General features: G+C 52.6%; 1 protein-coding gene and 1 long non-coding RNA gene across 3 annotated transcripts in view; one reads left to right on the top strand and one right to left on the bottom strand.

Annotated features, from left to right (window-relative positions):
- Positions 1–11,171: 11,171 nt before the first annotated feature.
- The window catches only part of LOC138824776 (uncharacterized), a 278,919-nt gene continuing 272,513 nt past the window's right edge, over positions 11,172–17,577 (top strand). For both annotated transcript variants that reach the window (XR_011371187.1, XR_011371186.1), the window contains exons 1-2: positions 11,172–11,484; positions 11,768–11,882. This is a non-coding gene — a long non-coding RNA (uncharacterized lncRNA). The remainder of the gene's footprint in view (positions 11,485–11,767; positions 11,883–17,577) is intronic.
- Positions 13,969–17,577, bottom strand: part of Lmcd1 (LIM and cysteine rich domains 1) — a 50,302-nt gene continuing 46,693 nt past the window's right edge. The window contains exons 5-6 of the mRNA XM_070019008.1: positions 15,924–16,139; positions 13,969–14,593 (exon numbers count right to left, since the gene is read on the bottom strand). Coding sequence (XP_069875109.1) covers positions 14,435–14,593; positions 15,924–16,139 — 375 coding nt within the window. The 3' untranslated portion in view covers positions 13,969–14,434. The remainder of the gene's footprint in view (positions 14,594–15,923; positions 16,140–17,577) is intronic.

Genomic DNA, 17,577 nt, shown 5'->3' with positions numbered 1-17,577 from the left:
TCACCCAATAGCAAGGCTCTCCTGGCCTTCCATGACTGCCGGCCTCTCACTGATGGGGAATGCTCATTCCACACCAGGCTCGTGGATTACTCCTTCACGCAGTGCACACTCTCCTTTGGCATTCAGTCCTATTCTTTGGCTCCTCCCCCCGCCCCCCGCCACGGACACCTTGTTTGAAATGCCCTCAGATCTCCCTCTTCCTTTCAATTTTTCTGTGGGCTCCTTACAGCTTCTTGTGGGGTCATGGCTCAGCATTTACAGATTAAATCTTGTACTTACAACTCCTCCCCCAAGTTTCTTCTACTTTCTCCATTCTATGGGAAAATTGTACAGAACTGGGTTCTCTCTAAAGCTTATTCTAGCAGAAAAAGGAATTGTCATGTGCGTGAAGCTGACAGCCAGTGGCCCGTGTGCACTGTTGGTTTGTGAACCCACAGAGAGATTCTGGCTGGAGAGAAGAGCTTGCACGGGGCAGTGGAGCAGCAGGAAAGGAAAGATGCTGTGAGTTCCCCCCATTCCCCACCCCTGTACGGGTGCCCAGCTCAGGTAGTTCTGGCAAAATCCCAGGTGGATCTGACAGCTGATAACCATTGCGGGGTTTTTCTGTTGGGTCAGGGTTGATGGCCTTTCCTCCAGTCAGGATATGACTTAATTTGCTACTGTCATGTCTTCCTCTTGCTCTGGGCTGATGTGGACGTTGCTATATGGCCATAGGCTCAGTAAAGTCTGTGGGGCAGAGAAGAGCACAGAAAGCCATACTTCTAACTGGATTGTCTATAAGGACTAGGTCCCAGCCTGGTTCAGGTATGCTTTAGAACAACATTACACTCCAGTACCTTCCTCTTTTTATTTTGCCAGTCCTGGGGCTTGTACTTGGGCCTGGATGCTGTCCCTGAGCTTTCTTTGCTCAAGGCCAGCGCTCTACCACTTGAGCCACAGTACTATGGAGTGGTTTATTGGAGATAAGAGTCTCATAGAGTTTCCTGCCTGGGCTAGCTTTGAACTGTGATCCTCAGATCTCAGCCTCCTGAGTAGCTAGTGTCATAGGGGTGAGCCACTGGTGCCCGGTTTTTCTTCTTTCTTTATTGCTCTGCCAGAAGAGAATCCTAGTGACACCCTCCTCTTTTTTTCTTTGTGCTGGTTCTGGTGATTGAACATAGAACTTGGATGCTGTCTCTGAGCTTTGTACTCAAGGCTAGCACTCTAACACTTGAGCCACAGCTTTACTAATGGGTTTCTGGTGGTTAATTGGAGGTAAGAGTCTCATTGAGCCAGACGCTGGTGGCTCACACCCGTAATCTTAGCTACTCAGGAGGCTGAGATCTGAGGATTGCAGTTCAAAGCCAGCCTGGGCAGGAAAGTCCATGAGACTCTTATCTCCAATAAACCACTAGAAAACTGGAAGTGGCGCTGTGGCTCAAGGGGTAGAGTGCTTGCCTTGAGCTGAAGAGCACAAGGACAGTGCCCAAGCCCAGAGTTCAAGCTCCACGACCAGAAAAAAAAAAAAAAAGAGTCTCATGGATTTTCCTGCTCTGGCTGACTTTGAACCACAATCCTCAGATCTCAGTCTCTCCAGTAGCTAGGATGACAGGTGTGAGTCATGTAGCTTTGTTTTTCACTAGCTACTGGGTGTGGTGATCACTGAGGCAAAATAGGTGAGACAAACAACTTGAAGGATTGTAGCGTCTCAGCTATCTTGTTAGCGCTATTGGACCGGGGACTCCTGGGAGAGTATAAGGTACTCTCCAGGTGTGTCTGTGAGGCATCTCCTCAGAGGACTCTGGGAGGGGAGACCTCCCGCAACACGAGAGCACCATCTGTTAGGCTGGTGCCCTGGTGAATGACAGGGGGAAGGAAGCCAGCCTGCATGGGTGTGCCGCTCCCTGCTCCCTGGCTGCCACAAGCCAGTGGCCGCCTCTGCCTCAAGTCTCCCATGCTGACGTTCAGCCTCCCCAAAGGGCCCAGCCACGGGCCAGCCACTCATGGCCTGAATTCAGAAACGGTGAGCCCAACAGCTCCCCACTCCTGTAAGTGGCTCTGCAGGCATTTTCCCGGGAAGGAGACGTCTGAAGGACACAGGAGGAAAGGTCTAGTAGGGGCCACGGTTCCACAGGCCTCAGTCCACGGTCAGCTGGCTGCATCATTCAGGTCTGAGGGGAAGTGGGGCAGACCAGCTCACCTCACAGGGGACGCGTGGCCGGGGTTAAGACAGAACGCAGCCAGGGGCAAGATCTGAGATCAGAGACCTGGTCTCAGGGACCTGCTTTTATTTTTGGTGATACTGGGGTTTGAACTCGGGGCCTTGTGCTTGCTTAGCTTGTGATCTACACCTTCTCCCTGCTCAGCGTGGTAGAGTGCTAGCCTTGAGTGAAAGTGCTCAGGGACAGTGCCGAGTCCCTGACAAAAACACAATCAAAAAGCAAGGCAGGACTTTCAGGGTCTGGGATGCAGGATGGGTCACCAGTGTGTCCTCTCTGGCCAGAGCCTGGCCAGGGTCAGGTCACCGTGTGGCCTCACATACCTCTGCTTGCCGCGGTGCCCCTGTGCTAGGGACTTGCACCGCCGTGAGGGCGGAGGGCGTGCTGCGCGCTCTCAGGCGTTAGCTGCCGGTCACGGGGGCCTCAGGCAGGACGTGGGTGGGAGACCCGAACCTCGGCATCGCAGGGAGGAAGTTCCTGCACAGACTCTGAGGCCTTGTCACCAGGCAAGGAGCCCCAACACCTGTTAGCCAGAGAACATCAGAATGCAGAGTCCCAGTCTCCACCTCTAGGGTTTTGGGGTGATGGTGGCTGAGTCTCCGTAGTTTTAGCCAGGGTTTTCAGAGGACTGGTATGCACCACCGGAGCAGGAAATTATAATCAAGAGTTGACCAATGGAATCTGAAGCCTCAGCCTGTATTAGTTAGCTTTGTGTTATTGCAACATGATACTCAAGGCAACGAACTTTATGAAAAGGCAAGGGTTATTTAGCTTGGAGTTTGGAGGCTCAAAGCCCTAGTCTGGGCAAATGGTGGGGATGGGAAAGGATGTCACATTTGTTTGACATTTCATGAGGACAGTAGATAGGAATGGCCTTAAACTGGACAGAGAGACAGAGACAGACACACAGAGAGACATACGCAGACAGACACATGTACAGAGTGAGAGAGAGTCTCACGTAGCCTTCTTCCCACTGTGAAGCATGTCTGGACCTTGGGTGGACAGTAGCCCAGCCTTGAGTTTCAATGTGAAACTAACTCATGGTGGACAGGTACCCGGCCAGCCTCCATTCCTTTGTCTGTGAGATGGGCATCATCCCTGCCTACCTGGCAGGGCTGCCTCAGGACCACCTATGACCTTCAGCCTGGAAGCCTGTTTGCAAATCAAAGCAATAATGGCCAACCAAACTTCTGATGGGGAGCAGGCAAGCAAGCTGGTGGTCCACAGGACTCCCTGTGCTCATGATTCTGTCCAGCAGGTGGCAGCAGACATGCGCGCATGTGTCCTGTCAGGATGGGTCCTTTCTTGCTGAATCTAGCTGGGTCTTTACTCACACTTCTCAGGTCCTGGAACCATGTTGTAAGAACAAGGCCCTAACTCTTCACAGCCACTGTATGCAACAAGGATTGCTTTTGTTTCCATTTTGCAGATGAGAAGATTAAGTCCCACCAGGAGGATACTCCCCAGGGCTTGACAGGAGGCAGGGCTTGCAGGGCAGGGCCTGCATGGGACAGGTGTGTGTGTGCAGGCCAGGCAGTTTCTGCCTGGAGGTGGGCCAGCCCGTCTCATTGGACAGGAGTTTGGGGCCCGCCTTGCTATGCCCTGGGGCTGCCTTGGCTGCTTGGCCAGGTGGGCTGAGTCCAGGGAACCTTTGTCAGCCACTATCTTTGGGTTGGAAGTACCCATGACTTCCCGTTTATGTCCCTGCCCAGAGCAAGGAGAGTTTGTGTGTGTATGTGTGTGTGTGTGTGTGTGTGTGTGTGTGTGTGTTCGTGTTGGTACAAGAACCTCACTCCCCAGTGTTGTTCATCCATCCCCAGGAACTTAGCTCATCTGAAAACAGGGGATGTTTGCAGGCTGTGTGGAGATATGGGAGCACTTGGAGGAGGGCTTAGTGTACCAAGCATTCAGCACTTGGGACTACAGACCCAGAGTAGTTGTCTTGGAAATTCACCGTGAGACTTAAATACTTAAACGAGATGATGCCTGGTGTGGAATAGGTGTTCACGAGCAGGTTTCTGTTTCATTTTATCTTGTATTTAATAGAATTCTTCCTATTAAATATACCCTAGCTCCGAGGGGAAGGCTAGATTCCTTTCCTCATTTGAAAAATATTGAAACAGATGTTGAAAAGAATTTAAAAAAACCCAACAAACCAACAACTCCCAAATGCCTTGCTTCAGGTTTCCCAAAGAGTAAGCATAAAGACCATGAGTGAAGTTTAAAATGTTTGGGCTCAAAATCCCACATCCTCCTCCAGCTTCCATGAATTCCTTCCCAGGGAGAAGGCATCAAAGCTTTCTTCCAACTGTCCTGTTATGTATGGACACAGCCTCTTGAACTACACCAGCAGCTGGAGAGGGAGAGGGAGAGGGAGAGAGAGACAGACAGACAGAGACACAGAGACAAAGACAGACAGAGACAGAGGGACACAGACACAGATGCAGACAGACAGAGACATCTGGTCTACCATGCAAGGGTGCAGGAAGGTGGCCATCTTCTCCATTGTAGAAGTCTCCATGGGCCCATCACTGGCTCCTGGTCATGCTGGTGTCCCAGTCGCCCAGCACTGTGAGAAGCCAATTTCCATAGATGCTCCCCATCCATGCTATTTTGTTGCAGCTGCCAAAATGCCTTCTGAAGCCTGGCTGTATCTGCCCTCTCTCTGTGATCATCTGTGCAGTCCTCTGAGGCCCATGTCAAAATGACCAAGTTCCTGTTCAACCTCATGCAGTGGCTTGGGCCAAAGCTGGGTCCTGGCCCCTCTGTTCTCCAGTGTGGAGTAGGAGAGCCCTGCTGCAGGCCTGTGGAGGCTTGGGGTATCTCAGGAAGCACCCTCCATCTGCTTTGCCCTTCCTCCCTGTTCTGGCCACCCTGGCAGCTCCATGTGTGCAAGAGGGCCAGCCTCCAACTGTGGCCTTTGTCTCTCCCCCCCAACCCCCACTGATGTCTCCCACCAGCCACTGTGGCTTGAGTCCAGCACCGATCCATTCACTTTTCACCGCCAGGGCTGGCTTGGGACTTCCTGCGTACCTGGCCTGCTGCACAATCTCTGGCTTTCCTGAGTCCCATTCCCTCTTCCATCTCAGACCTGCAGGGTGTAGTCATCTGTCCACCGTGTGCTGCGCGAGGGGTCCTGCCCACCCTGCCGCTGCCTCCTGGCAGGTGTGCAGACGTGCTGCTGACACCACCACAGGGAGAGGAGCAATACCCCCCGAGGCTTTAGGATGCTTGGTCGTAAGCAGCACGAACCCAGACACTGGGCTGATGCTGTGGCGTACCCACAGCTGGCAAGTCTGGGCGGGGCTCTAGCTCTTAACACTGCTGGAAACACTTTTCTCTCCACTTCTCCAACTTATGGGGGCCCTTTCAGCACCCCTGTAACCAAGGCCATGCAGCCCACAATGGAGACTTGTTGGACCCAACATTGAGGCTGGCTTGGGCCAGCCTGGAATCAGCATTGTGACCTTTCCATGAGCTGAAAGATTGGGGATCTGTGGATGCGTCTGGGCCAGGGAGCCTGAGAGGCTGGTTCCCTTGGGGGAAAATGCAGCTGCCACTTACAGAGGGGGTAAGAGACTCAGGAAGCTGAACAATGAACCACCAGGGCAGTATCAGAGCTGACCTCTCACTGCCAGGCAGTGCTCAAGGCCGCAGAAGAACCTGGAGGGGAACCAAGGAGGGGTTCGTTGCTCTGACTGTGCCTGGGTGGGTGGCAGGCTCTGGTTACATCCTTCAGGGCCCAGCTGCTTTTTCTATGGGGCCTCCACTTCCCTCTCCCCGGGTGTGACATGCCGCCTCTTAGGATGAGTAAATGGGGACAGGGCCAGGCTGTCGATGACATCGTGGTCTCCCTGAGACCCCATTGTACAGTCATGGACAGGTAGCCTACTGTCTGTGGTTGACGGGGGGGGGGGCATGAGGGAATCCAATGCTGGCTGAGGACAGATCGGATCCGATTATAGAAATCTGAAAAGCCTCCCTGGCTCAGAGCATCTGTTTTTTTCTTTTTTCTTATTCCCCCAGCTTGGCTCAGAGAATGTTTTCTCAAAGAAAGATCCACACAGCGCAGCGGCCCCCCTCAGCTACACCATGCCCCCCCACCCCCCGTTTTGCACCAGAGCCTGGCTCTGTAGATGCAGCAAATGGTCCACAAAGGGATGGGATTTGTCTCGACAGACACGTGTTTATCCAGATCAATCAGGGGAAATGATTATTATTATTTGCAATGCTCCCCAAACAGGGTTTTGCAGCTAATAAGGATTTGAGGCTGTGCAGCCCAAATGACAAGAACTGTGAAAAGAGCTGAGAAAGCTGTCTGCCAGATTGTCTCTTGGGAAGATTGCTGAATGCTTTGGAAGAAATGCTGGGAGGGCCCTGGGACGGGAGGGCAGGCTGCTCTCCAGACGGCTTGGCGTAATTAAGGAGGGCGAAGTTCAAAGTGGAGGAGGGAGCAGCAGAGCGAAGGCCTCTGTGGAAGATGGGCAGCAGAGAGGGGTCTAAGAAAGGGAGCTAACAGGGCTTAGGGAGGGGGGGATCCCGGGTCCTGGCCATGGACGCTTCAGACACATTGTAGAAACTACTAAGAAACCCGTGTGTGTGTGTGTGTGTGTGTGTGTGTGTGTGTGTGTGTGTGTGTGTGTGTGTCTGTGTGTGTGTCTGTGTGTGTGTGTGTGTGTGTGTTTTGATCTGTTCTACTTAAAATTTCTGATCCACCTTGAACCTTCTCTACTTTGGTCCATGCCTATCTGGAAGGCTATCTTCACAGATATCCCATATTCTCTGGCTTCCTTTGGCTTTGACCAATGAGAAGCTTCCTTTCACTTTGACCAATGAGAAGCCTCCATTGGCTTTTGCCAATGAGGGGCTTCAGTTGGGTTTGGCTGACACAGTTCCAGGTGTGGTTAATGGAGAGGGCTACACACTGGATGTCTGTGTGTTCCTGTTCCCCAATTCCTCTGGTGAAATCCTAAACTCTGGTAGTTTGGTATTGGCAAATGGAGCCTTTAGGAGTAATTTGGCGATGAGGGTGAGGACCAGTGCCCTGTATAGAGTTTGGGAAGGCCTCTTTTCAAGGCCTTGACTCCACTCACAGGTCCTGGCCACATCCCGACATCCTGCCTCCATGGATGTTAAAGAGGAGTCCAGTCTTCATTTTGGGCAGAAGACGGAGGTGACAATGACACATGATGGTGGTGACCATGCAGGGTGATAATGAGGGGGACAGTGATGAGCGAGGACACTCCTGCTGGTGGCGCTGATGGTCACAAGGATTAGGGATGGGGTTGGTAAGTGGAATCAGAGAAACAACGTCAATGATGGTTTCTAGAATTTCGGGCTAGGTGATTGTGATTAGGGAGCCCATATAAAAAAGAAGCGAGATGCCCATTGTCCTGTGCTGTTGCCGCGCTGGTTCCAGTGTGCCATGGCTGCTGCCCCGTCGGTGCTGACCCACCCTGGGTGCAACCTCTGAATCTGGGAGGGCTCCAGGCTGGGCCCCGTGAGCTCAAGAGCTCTGTGTTAAGTCCGTCTCTAGTTCTTACCCCTGGGCAGAGTATCTGGGCTATGTTTACTTAATGCGCTTTGTCCTGTTGGGTGTATGTGGCTAGAGGACTGGAAGCAAGCAAGATCAAGCCAGGAGCAATAGGCCCCCCACACCTGAGATCTGACATCTCTTTGGTTAGGGGGAAATAAAAAAGAACACAGGCTGGCCTTCGAGGAGGTCGGCACTGAAGATGTGCTGGCTGCGAGGTTCTCTCTCCCTGACAGACCCGTCAAGCTTGCAGGGGAATATGGAAAATGTAGCTGATTCAGGGTTCCCATGCCGCTGAGGACCAGGCCCCGGATGGCCCGTGGCTCCCTCATGGTGCACGGTGAGAAGTCCTGCCTCAGTTGACAGGCTGTGGTGTCACACACCATGTGTCTCCCATCCAGGGCCTGGGCAAACGGACAATGACAGGTGACCCAGGTAAAAATTAGCTCCTGGCTCATCAGCTTGGCTTCTGTGGGCAGGCGCACAGGGCTGCTATTTCGGGATGTGTCTGAGCAGCTGGGCCTGGGCCGACTCCTCTCAGGGACGCTTGAGTCACACGGGCAGATGTGTGCGGGGTGTCACCACGGTGCAGGTGCAGCAGCCGCAGCTCCAGAGGCCACCAGGCAGGCAGTGAGGGGAGCAGGAGCCCCTCCATCTCTAGGAGCCTCAGCAGAGGGACCCCTTCCCCGGGAAGGAGGCAAAATCAGCCCACTGTTCTGGAAGGTTCCTGGGAAGACAGAGGCGCAGCCTGTCTGCAGCAGTGCTCATGAGCACGCTGTCCCCCTCCCTGCCCTGCCTGGTGGCAGTACACTCACCGGGGCCTCCGGGAAGACTCAGCAACACGACTGGAGTGCTGGGCACCATGGCTGCCTCTGCGAAACAGCCCTGACCTGCAAGAGTTCTCCACCTACCTCGGCAGGGATGCTCAAGAGAGCCACCGGATGTCCATTCCCCGCCCCCGGCCCAATCTCCAATCATCAAAAATGTTAAACGCATGCAAGAACAGAGCCCACCTCCCACCCCACCTCCATCCGGTTCAACCTAGATCAAGAATGTGCAAGGTTGAGCTTGCCCCATCTGTGATCACCAGCTGTATTAAAGTGGGTTGATTTGTCCAGGGATTCACACATTCACTCATTTGGGATCAGCTTCCTCTCTTACCATGTCTCCATCTTTTCTCCTGTGTCCCCTCACTTGTAATCAACCCTACAGGGGCATTTGGGATCAGGTGTTAGGAGCCCCTGAACTCTGGGTACTGTCTGCTTAGTGAACTCCCTTCAAGTGCTCAGAGACTGTGCATTTTCTTCCTCTTTAGGAATTTCTGTTCTCAGCAAATTGTGATTTATAGAGGCAAGAAATGGGAAATTGTGGGGTGCACAGGCCTCCTGGGTGCTTCTCAGCCCATGGGGCTGCTGTGTCTAAGACTTTGACTCTAGGTAGGAGGGGACCTAAGCACTAGCCTCAGTTTTGCAATTGCTCTGTGAACCTGGCCAACTCACTTAACCTCTCTGGTCTCCAGAGTCCTTCCAAAAGAAATGTCTTCACTTACCATTGCCCAGCTTCCTTTCCTTTCCTTCTATCCTTCCTTCCTTCCTTCCATCCTTTCTCTCTCTCTCTCTCCCTCCCCCCCCTCTCTCTCTCTCTCACACACACACACACACACACACACACACTTTGGCATTAGGGTTTGAATTCTAGGCCTCGAGATCTCCCTTTCCACTCAAGAATGGTGCTCTACCACTTGTGCCACACCTCCACCTCTATCTTTTTGCTAGTTAGTTAAAAGTAAGAGTCTCATGGATTTTCCTGCCTCGGCTGGTTTTGTCCCCTGATCCTCAGATCTAAGTCTCCTCAATAGCTAGGATTACAGGCTTTACATTGGTACCTGGCTTACTACTGACTTTGTTTCTCTCCATTAGAATGGAGGCTACTGACTCACCTACAGTAGACAACTGCTGTTGGACAGAAGTCCTTGTGCAGGAGGCCCCATGGTCAGACCTTGATGAGAGCTGCCTACTACCTCCTCCTAAGGGTTGGATGTCATCTCAGACTTTGTCTGATTGAGAAAGAGCTCCAGCCGCTTCAGTGGAGGGAGGTGGGCAGGGAGGGTGGAGGCCACAGTGCCATGTCCTTGAGTGTCTCCTTTCTGGGTGCCAGCCTGGGACCCAGTACTCAGCTCTATTTTGGTCACCAGTTGGCATGAATGGCTTTGCCGAGGCTCAGGCTCTCCGGGACAAAGGTCCAGAATCTGCTGTAAGAATGGTAATTTGAGGAAACTTGGCCCCAGTCTGTGGGGCTTCGGTGTTCTTTGGGATGAGCCCAGTGCTGATATCATAGACTCAATTCCTCTCTGGACTGCGCACGGCCCTTGTCTCTGGGCGCTAGCTGCGGGAGGCTTGCAGGCTAATTTAGGGCACACTGAGCTTCTGTTTTCAGCCAGAGAATTAGAGAAAAGGGTGTCTTGAGATCCCTGCAGGTGGTAGAGATCTCTGCTTCCTGAGGCCTCCGGAATCACAGCTCAGTGTCTAGAGGTGCCAGGCCTCCGAGGGCTCCCTTGGCCTGTGTCCAGCCCAGGAGTCCTTAGAGGTGGTCATCTGCTCTGTGGACTTCAAGCCTCATTCCACTTTCCCTGGAAGGACCACACTGTGTAGCCAATGTCTGCTTCCCAGGTTGACTTCCACCCATGAAAAAGTAGAGCTGGACTCTGTCCTGATGAATGACCTTCAAGTGAACTCATTTCACCTTGAGACTCAAGCTTCCATTGAATGGGGGGGCAGAATTTTCCAGGGACCAATCAAGCACCTGTCAGGGTGGTGCAGAGGTCGGGCTCTGGGCCTGGAGCCTGGTTAACTAGGGGCTGCAGTGTATTCCAGTAGGAGCTCAGGCTCCAATCCCAGGCATTCCTGCGCTCCTTCCACTAGCTGCGTGGCCTCCAGCTTCTTCACCTCCCTGGGCCTCAGTCTTCCACATCTATGAAATGGTGTGTGTGTGCTGGCTGAACTCAGGGCCTGGGCGCTGTCCCTGAACTTTAATTGTTCAAGGCTGGTGTTCTACCACTTGAACCGCAGCTCCTTTTCTGACTTTTTGATGGTTTAATTGGAGATAAGAGTCTCATAGACTTTCCTGCCTAGGCTGGCTTTGAACCGCGATCCTCAGTTCTCAGGCTCCTGAGTAGTTAGGCGTGAGTCATGGCGCACGCGCAGAGCGACTTCTGTGGCGGAGGCGCAGTGACGTCACACGAAGGCGCCTCGGTTCCCCGGAGGGCGACTGGCTCTGCCGGGAGGGAAGCCAACGGTGGCGAGCACGACCCGTGTAGGCTGACTTGGGTGCTTGGGTTATGGCTTCAAGATGGCTCCCAGGCCGGGCTGCGCACGCTCGGCCTTTCTTGGCCATTAGGTCGGCTTGTTAGGAAGCGTTTTCTGCGGGCTGGGGGTGGGGGAGGCAGCTACAGCTCACGGTCAGCATCCGGGCCTTTGTGCGGTTGGGCAGAGCTCGGTGGCTGGACTGAGGCTGCGCAGTGAGACGCAGCTCGGGAGCTGAGCCCCAGGCGCATGCGCGCGTCCGGCTGCTGTCCAGCGCTGGGAGCAGACAAGATTCCCGTTCCTCCCACCTCCCGCCCCAGCTTTCCAAGCTAAGAGTGTGACAGCAGGGACAGAGGAGAGGCCTGCCTCCTGCCAAGAACGGAGAGGCCTACACAGGGCGGAGAGGCCCGCGGAGAGGTGCAGAGGCCTGTGGAGAGCGCAGAGGCCTATGGTAAGGAAGAAAAAGGATAAAAACCCCACTTGCCCAGTTGGAGGTTGCAGCTGCTCCTAGTTTGGAGGTAACCCAGGGCAGGGCAGTTGCAGACCAACGAATAAAACTCCTTTGTCACCTTTAACGGTGCCTCCGTGGATTTTCTTACTCTCAGGTCATTACAAGAGCAGAGCCATGTGATCCCCATGCTGGCCCCTGTCCCCTGTACTGCGCTCCTGGCCAGCCTGGGGCCAGCAAGGTGCAGGGCAGTCGGATCCACATCTGACCCTTGTTTCTCTTCCAGGCAGGTCTCGCTCCTTCCCTTGCACCCGAGTGAGTGCCGCGTCCTGCTTCCTTATGGGTCCCAACTCTGCATTCCTGCCCCACACTGCTGGCCCAGGCCACACAGCCACCTTGAAGTAAGTCCACTTTTCATCTATTTATAGAACTGTGTGGCCCTCAGACCCAGCGCCATGACAGCTGGCCTGGCAGCCACAGGAAACTTTCTTTTCCCTCTTCCCTTTTATTCTCAAAAGATTTAAAAGACATTATTCTCATAAGCAATATGCAAACTGAATCTCATTACAAAAGATGTTAGGAAGATATGGAAGAATGCATAGAATGAAATACTTGGATTCTTCTTTATTCAATTCTGACTGTTGGTTGGTTTCATTTCAATCATTTGTCTCTGCATTTATGTACAACTGACATTATCTGTGTGCATACAAATATAATGAATATGTGCGTGTTATGAAGGGTCTAACTTCCCCCAAAAGGAAGTTTGGTCTTTGCCCTCGACTCTTGGAGGTATTCTTAGCCTGGTTTGTTAGTCTAACAATGTGATTTTGGATGAAGCACCAATAGAGTGATTTAGGGTGGGCTTTTTGAAAGGTCCTGCTGTCCCAATTGGCTTAGATATTAGACTTACGTGGGAAAAGCCCATCCATCCGTCTGTCCATCCATCTGTCCATCCATCCTTCTTGTGTATATAATGGGAGCCCAATAAACATTGTGAACACTGAGAGCACCCTGTGGCTGATACTCTGCATATTTTCATGTGAGGATGTTAGGAGGGTCAAGTCCAGGCATTCTTAAGGAGAGAATGATGGGATCCTAAGAGACTTTCATTTGAGATTTTACCTTTATTCTGTCCCATCAATTTCTTCTCCTGGCTGATGTGTTTATATATTCTTTTTTGGTGCTGGCCCTGGGGCTGGAACTCAGAGCCTGGGTGCTGTCCCTGAGTTTTTGTGCTTAAGGATAGTATTCCACTAAACTACTCAGAAAAAGCCAGAAGTGGCATAGTGGCTCAAGTGGTAGACTGCTAGCCTTGAGCACAAAGAGGCTCAGGGACAGCACTCAGGCCCTAAGGTCGAGTCCTGCTTTCAGCTCCCACTGTCCATGGGCTCTATTCATCTCTGTGTCTCCAACACCAATGAGTAGGTGTTAAATGAACAGGCACAAGGCCTTTACATATGCCATTAACATGAGCATCTTTAACCATTGTTTCTTCCCTCTTTGCTGACTCAGTTTCTTGGCCCCTCAGATCCCAGTTCTACAGTCACGTTTCCAGGGCACCTCTCTTGAGATTCCTAAGTTCAGTCTCTCCTCTATAAACCTCCCATTTCTAGCCTCACAGTGGCTGTCATCCGTTGGCTTGTGAGAATATTTTTCTGAGGCTCATCTCTACAGTAAAGGCAGTGGTCATTATTCTTTGGGGCATACTGTGCCCCTGGATTCAGACATTAAAATCTTGTCTCTGAGAAGTGGGGATGACAGGGAAACTGAGTCAGGCTGGGAGGCAGAGGGATCACATCAATCTCATAAAATATACAGATGGATGGGAGACTGGGTTGAGGGACAGAGAGAACGAAATCTGGCAGAGCAAGTCAATGCGAGAAAGTTGGCAGAAGTTAAAGAACGCCCACGGAGACCAGGCTGTGCAGAGCCCTGGGTCTCTGGTCCCAGCAGATAATGACACAGTCCTTAGAAGGAAAATAATTTGAGGGCTGAGAATACTTAGAGAGACCATAAAAGGGAGATAAAATCTGGCCAAAAGACTTATTTTGCTCACTGAACATTCAGTTGGCAACACATGAAACTTGAGTGATTTCCCATAAAAGTGCTGCGTTGGTTGCAGATCTGTGTGCCCAGGTCCCAGGTACCATGTGGCACCTGCTGGTTGAGAATCACTGGCCTTGAACTCCCTTCCTCCCACCTGCCTTGACTCACAGCTGAGTTGAATCCTGGGTGGATGAGATCTTCAAGGCCCAGGAGGTTGTGTTTTAGGGTACAATGAAACAAGTCTTTGTCAGAAACTCAGGTCACTCTGTGGGTAGGGTGGATGGTACGGGGACTTTCTGCCCTGAGGATCTGTACTGGGTAGGAATCTGATTAGGGCTCATTAGCATTTATGCATTTACTTGCCTGCTGCAGCGTTCCAGGTCATGTGGGTCAATCGAGGTCCCCAAACCCCTGCTGTGGTGTAAAGAATTCCAGAAAGTCGTATGTGGAATCCACTTAACTTTTATTGATAACGTTTCTCATGCCACAAAGTTATTTATTAGGACTCAAACTCGACTTTAAGAGGCAAGGAGTGAGAGTTGAGATTCCCACTGCCCCCCTGGGGGAGCCCCACACACCCTCCAAAGTGCACATCTCACTGCTACGTGATTGGCTGACTCACAACTGCATTCTGGGAAATTCCTCCCAGCACTCTCCTCGCAGGATACCTCAGGCGCCTTTAGTTGATTGTGGCTGGGAGACCACAGCACATAAATCAATCCTAAGAGTTGTTAGGACGTTTCTGGTTCTGAAGCTACAGCCTCTCAAGGATCCACCGTCACTCAACCTACTATATATATTCTCCCAGGAATCGCTGTTTATGTTGCTTACTGCCTGTTATCTTGGCCCCTTAGCACACCTCGGCTTCGTGGTGGGTCCAGGGCACTGTGGCTGGGTGGGTAGCCCTTCAGGAGCGCCTGGACTTGCTGCAGGTGGGACACAGGAGCTGGCCCTTGGTGACGATGTAGGCCCGGCCACTCAGCAGCTGCTCACAGCCCTCGCAGACGAAGTGTTTCCGGTGCCAAGCCAGGTCCTCCACGCGCTGAAAGTCCTCCGAGAAGATGATCTGGGCAGGGGACAGAGGAGGTGTTCAACCTGGGCTCTTTCCTAGGCAGAGAATCTATAGGACAGACCATGGCAGGGCCCCTCATTGCATCACATCGCGTCGCTTGCTTTTGACCTTTGAAAGCTAGCTCAGCAGTGGGACTGGAACCGGAGGCTGGCTGTGTATTTGCTGAGCATCCTGGTTGGATCGTAGCCTCTCTGATGGAAAAACTACCTGTCTCGCTGGGCAGGGTTTAGCCTCACATCTGTGAAATCTAGAGGCCAGTTGTGTTCTGAGAGGGGTGCACATGCCTGGAGTGACCCCAGAACACAGCTTAATGCCCCAGCCTCCACATCTCTAATGGGAGCCACGGGGTTTCTGTGCACTGGGTTGTGCGACTGCAGGGTTCCAGTGCTAGCAGTGGGGACCACAGCCACCTGTGCAGGATGAACAGCCGACTTTGTCCCCAGTGTCACCTGCACACAGTGTCAGTGTGAGGTGTAAGTGGCGCGTTGCACCGTTATGGAGCCAGCTCCTGACCCGGCGTGAGCCCTTTGTGAACCGTGGCACAGAGCGGGCCTGACTGCGCTGCCCCTCGCCCCGGTGTCTTTCCTGGAGCTCTGAGATGAGGTCTTGCCACGAACTATGCTGTCCTGTCGTGTGTGCTCTTCCTACCTGAAAGCTGGGGTTATGGGCATGTGCCACCATGCCCAGTTCTTTCCCCTTAAAATTACTGAATAAAAGGGCTGTGTGATAAGAGGATTGTGGGTGTTAGCTTCAAACAGAGACAGTGAGTAGAGGTGGCCATTGCTCGGGCTTCATGAAGCAGCCCCTCATAAGGTGAGCCTCCACGGGACCCCACAGCCCTTCGCAGCACAGCGACTTTTGTCTGTTCCCCGAGGTGGCCCTGACCCTTCTCTAGGACATTCTGCTGTAGTGGTCTCCTGCCTCTGTGCAAGACCATTCCCGTGCCAGTCCTTCCATGTACTACCTTGCTCCCCCACAGCTGCCCAGGGCCAGGTTCCCCACCTGCCCACTGCAGAGTAGGACCACTGAGGCACAGAAGGATTGGCTGTCCACCTCTTGCCACAGCCCATAATACTCTCCCCCAGCGTTCACTGTACAAAGAGCCAGACACCAGGGCATGATGTGTCTGGCCCAGAGAGGGTCACCCCACTGTGCCAGTGAAAAAGTAGAGGCTGGGGCCTCCGGTGAGGCTGCCTCAGTTTCCTGATCTGAGGAAAGTGGTCCACAGAGCCCTAGGCCTGGACCCAGCTGCACAGCCCTTGGGCCGCACGGCCCCTGGGTCTCACCCCATCGCACGGAGAGCCGCACGGCCCCTGGGTCTCACCTCATCGCAGCCGGAGCAGCGGGGCCGCAGGCTCTCGCAGTAGTGGCGGCCGCACCAGGGCGCCCCGTCCTTCCAGAAGTAGATGAGGTCCACCAGCGGCTCGGAGCACTTGACGCAGGCAAAACAGGTGGGGTGCCACTGCTTGTCGTAGCCGGCCCTGTCCGCGTACACCACGGGGCTGTCGGCAGGGGCCACGCCCCGGCAGAGCTCACAGACCTGCGAGGCCAGAGGGTGCGAGGGAGTCAGGAGGCCATGGGGATGTGGGTTCCAGTCCCACCTCCAGCCTCTCTGCCTCCTGTGTGACTTTGGGCAGGTTAACAGACCTCTTTGCTCCTCAGTTCTGTGTATCGAGGGAGCTATGTAGACTGTGTCACAGGGTGTTTAACCAAATGGATTCTCACACTGGTTGGTTTTAGGATTCTCTGTGACCTCAGAACTTTTGTGGCTGGGCGCTGGTGGCTCAGCCTGTCATCCTAGCGACTCATCCTAGCTACTGAGGATCGTGGTTCAAAGCCAGCCCTGGCAGGAACGTCCATGAGATTCTTATCTCCAAGTGAATCACAGCAAGAAGCCAGAAGTGGCTCTGTGGCTCAAGTGGTAGAGGGCTAGCCTTGAGCAAAAAAGCTCAGGGTCAGCACCCAGGCCCTGAGTTCAAGCCCCATGACTTACCAAGAAAGAATTTTTCTTGAGACTCCCTACATTTTATTGTTCAAAATGGGCAGGAGCAATTAATATTAACCATAAGAGGAACTAAGTCTAAGAAAAACTAAAATATTATATCATTTACAAAGGATACCAGGAAACTTAAATGTTAAGGAATAGGAGAGGTGGCATACGGCTGTAGCCAGGGATTTAGGAGATGGGAGATTCAGAGGATTGTAGTTCAAGGCCAGCCTGGACAAAAAACTAGGGAGACCCTCTCTCAACAGACAAGCTGGGCATGGTGGCTGTGTAGTGCCTGCCTAGCAAGTGGTAGGCCCTGAGTTCAAAGCCAAATGCTGCCAAAAGGCTGTATGTTAATATGCTTCCTAGAATAATACATTTAGTGAAGGAGAATTTAACCAACTGTGTCATCATTTTGTAGATGTGTTTAGATGACCGTCTTTGGCTAGCTGGATTCACATGGGCCCTTCTGGACCCTGTCTTCCCAATCCTGTTTCTTTGGTGGAAATACTGGAAGGAAGTCTGTCTTTGCAAAGTTGGAAAAGAAAAGTAGTCCTCCTCAGTAACTCTGTCTCTTTCTCTGATATCATATCACAATTTCACAAGGGCAGTTCCTTAAAATTTTGTCAGTGGCCATGTAGAAAGCGAAGACCCAACCAGCAGTAAGCAGTCAGCCTTCTGTGTCCATTCCCTGAGGGCCCGATTGTCATCATGCACTTGGAATGGATAATGAAGGACTATGCCATGCTGTCCCGGGACCTTTGCACTTGCTGTTCAAGAAGCCTGGTGTACTCTCCTACTCTTGTTTGCCTGGGGAGTTCTCTCCCTGCTCAGATCTCAGACTTGAAGATCTTTCAGTGTAAGAAAGCTGCTCGGAGCCCTTCCAGGGGCAATGAGCTCTGTGTTAACATGTCTCCCCTTTCCCTTCGGCTGGGTATTGTTTTGCCATGTAGACAGGGGGGTGTTCACTAAGAGTCTGTTATAAAGTGGA

The sequence above is a fragment of the Dipodomys merriami genome, unplaced genomic scaffold (assembly GCF_024711535.1).
Source record: "Dipodomys merriami isolate MVZ:Mamm:240054 unplaced genomic scaffold, mDipMer1.0.p SCAF_13, whole genome shotgun sequence".
NCBI classification, from domain to species: domain Eukaryota; kingdom Metazoa; phylum Chordata; class Mammalia; order Rodentia; family Heteromyidae; genus Dipodomys; species Dipodomys merriami.
The sequence above is the reverse complement of the archived record's forward strand: the minus strand, read 5'-3'. Positions and strand labels throughout refer to the sequence as shown.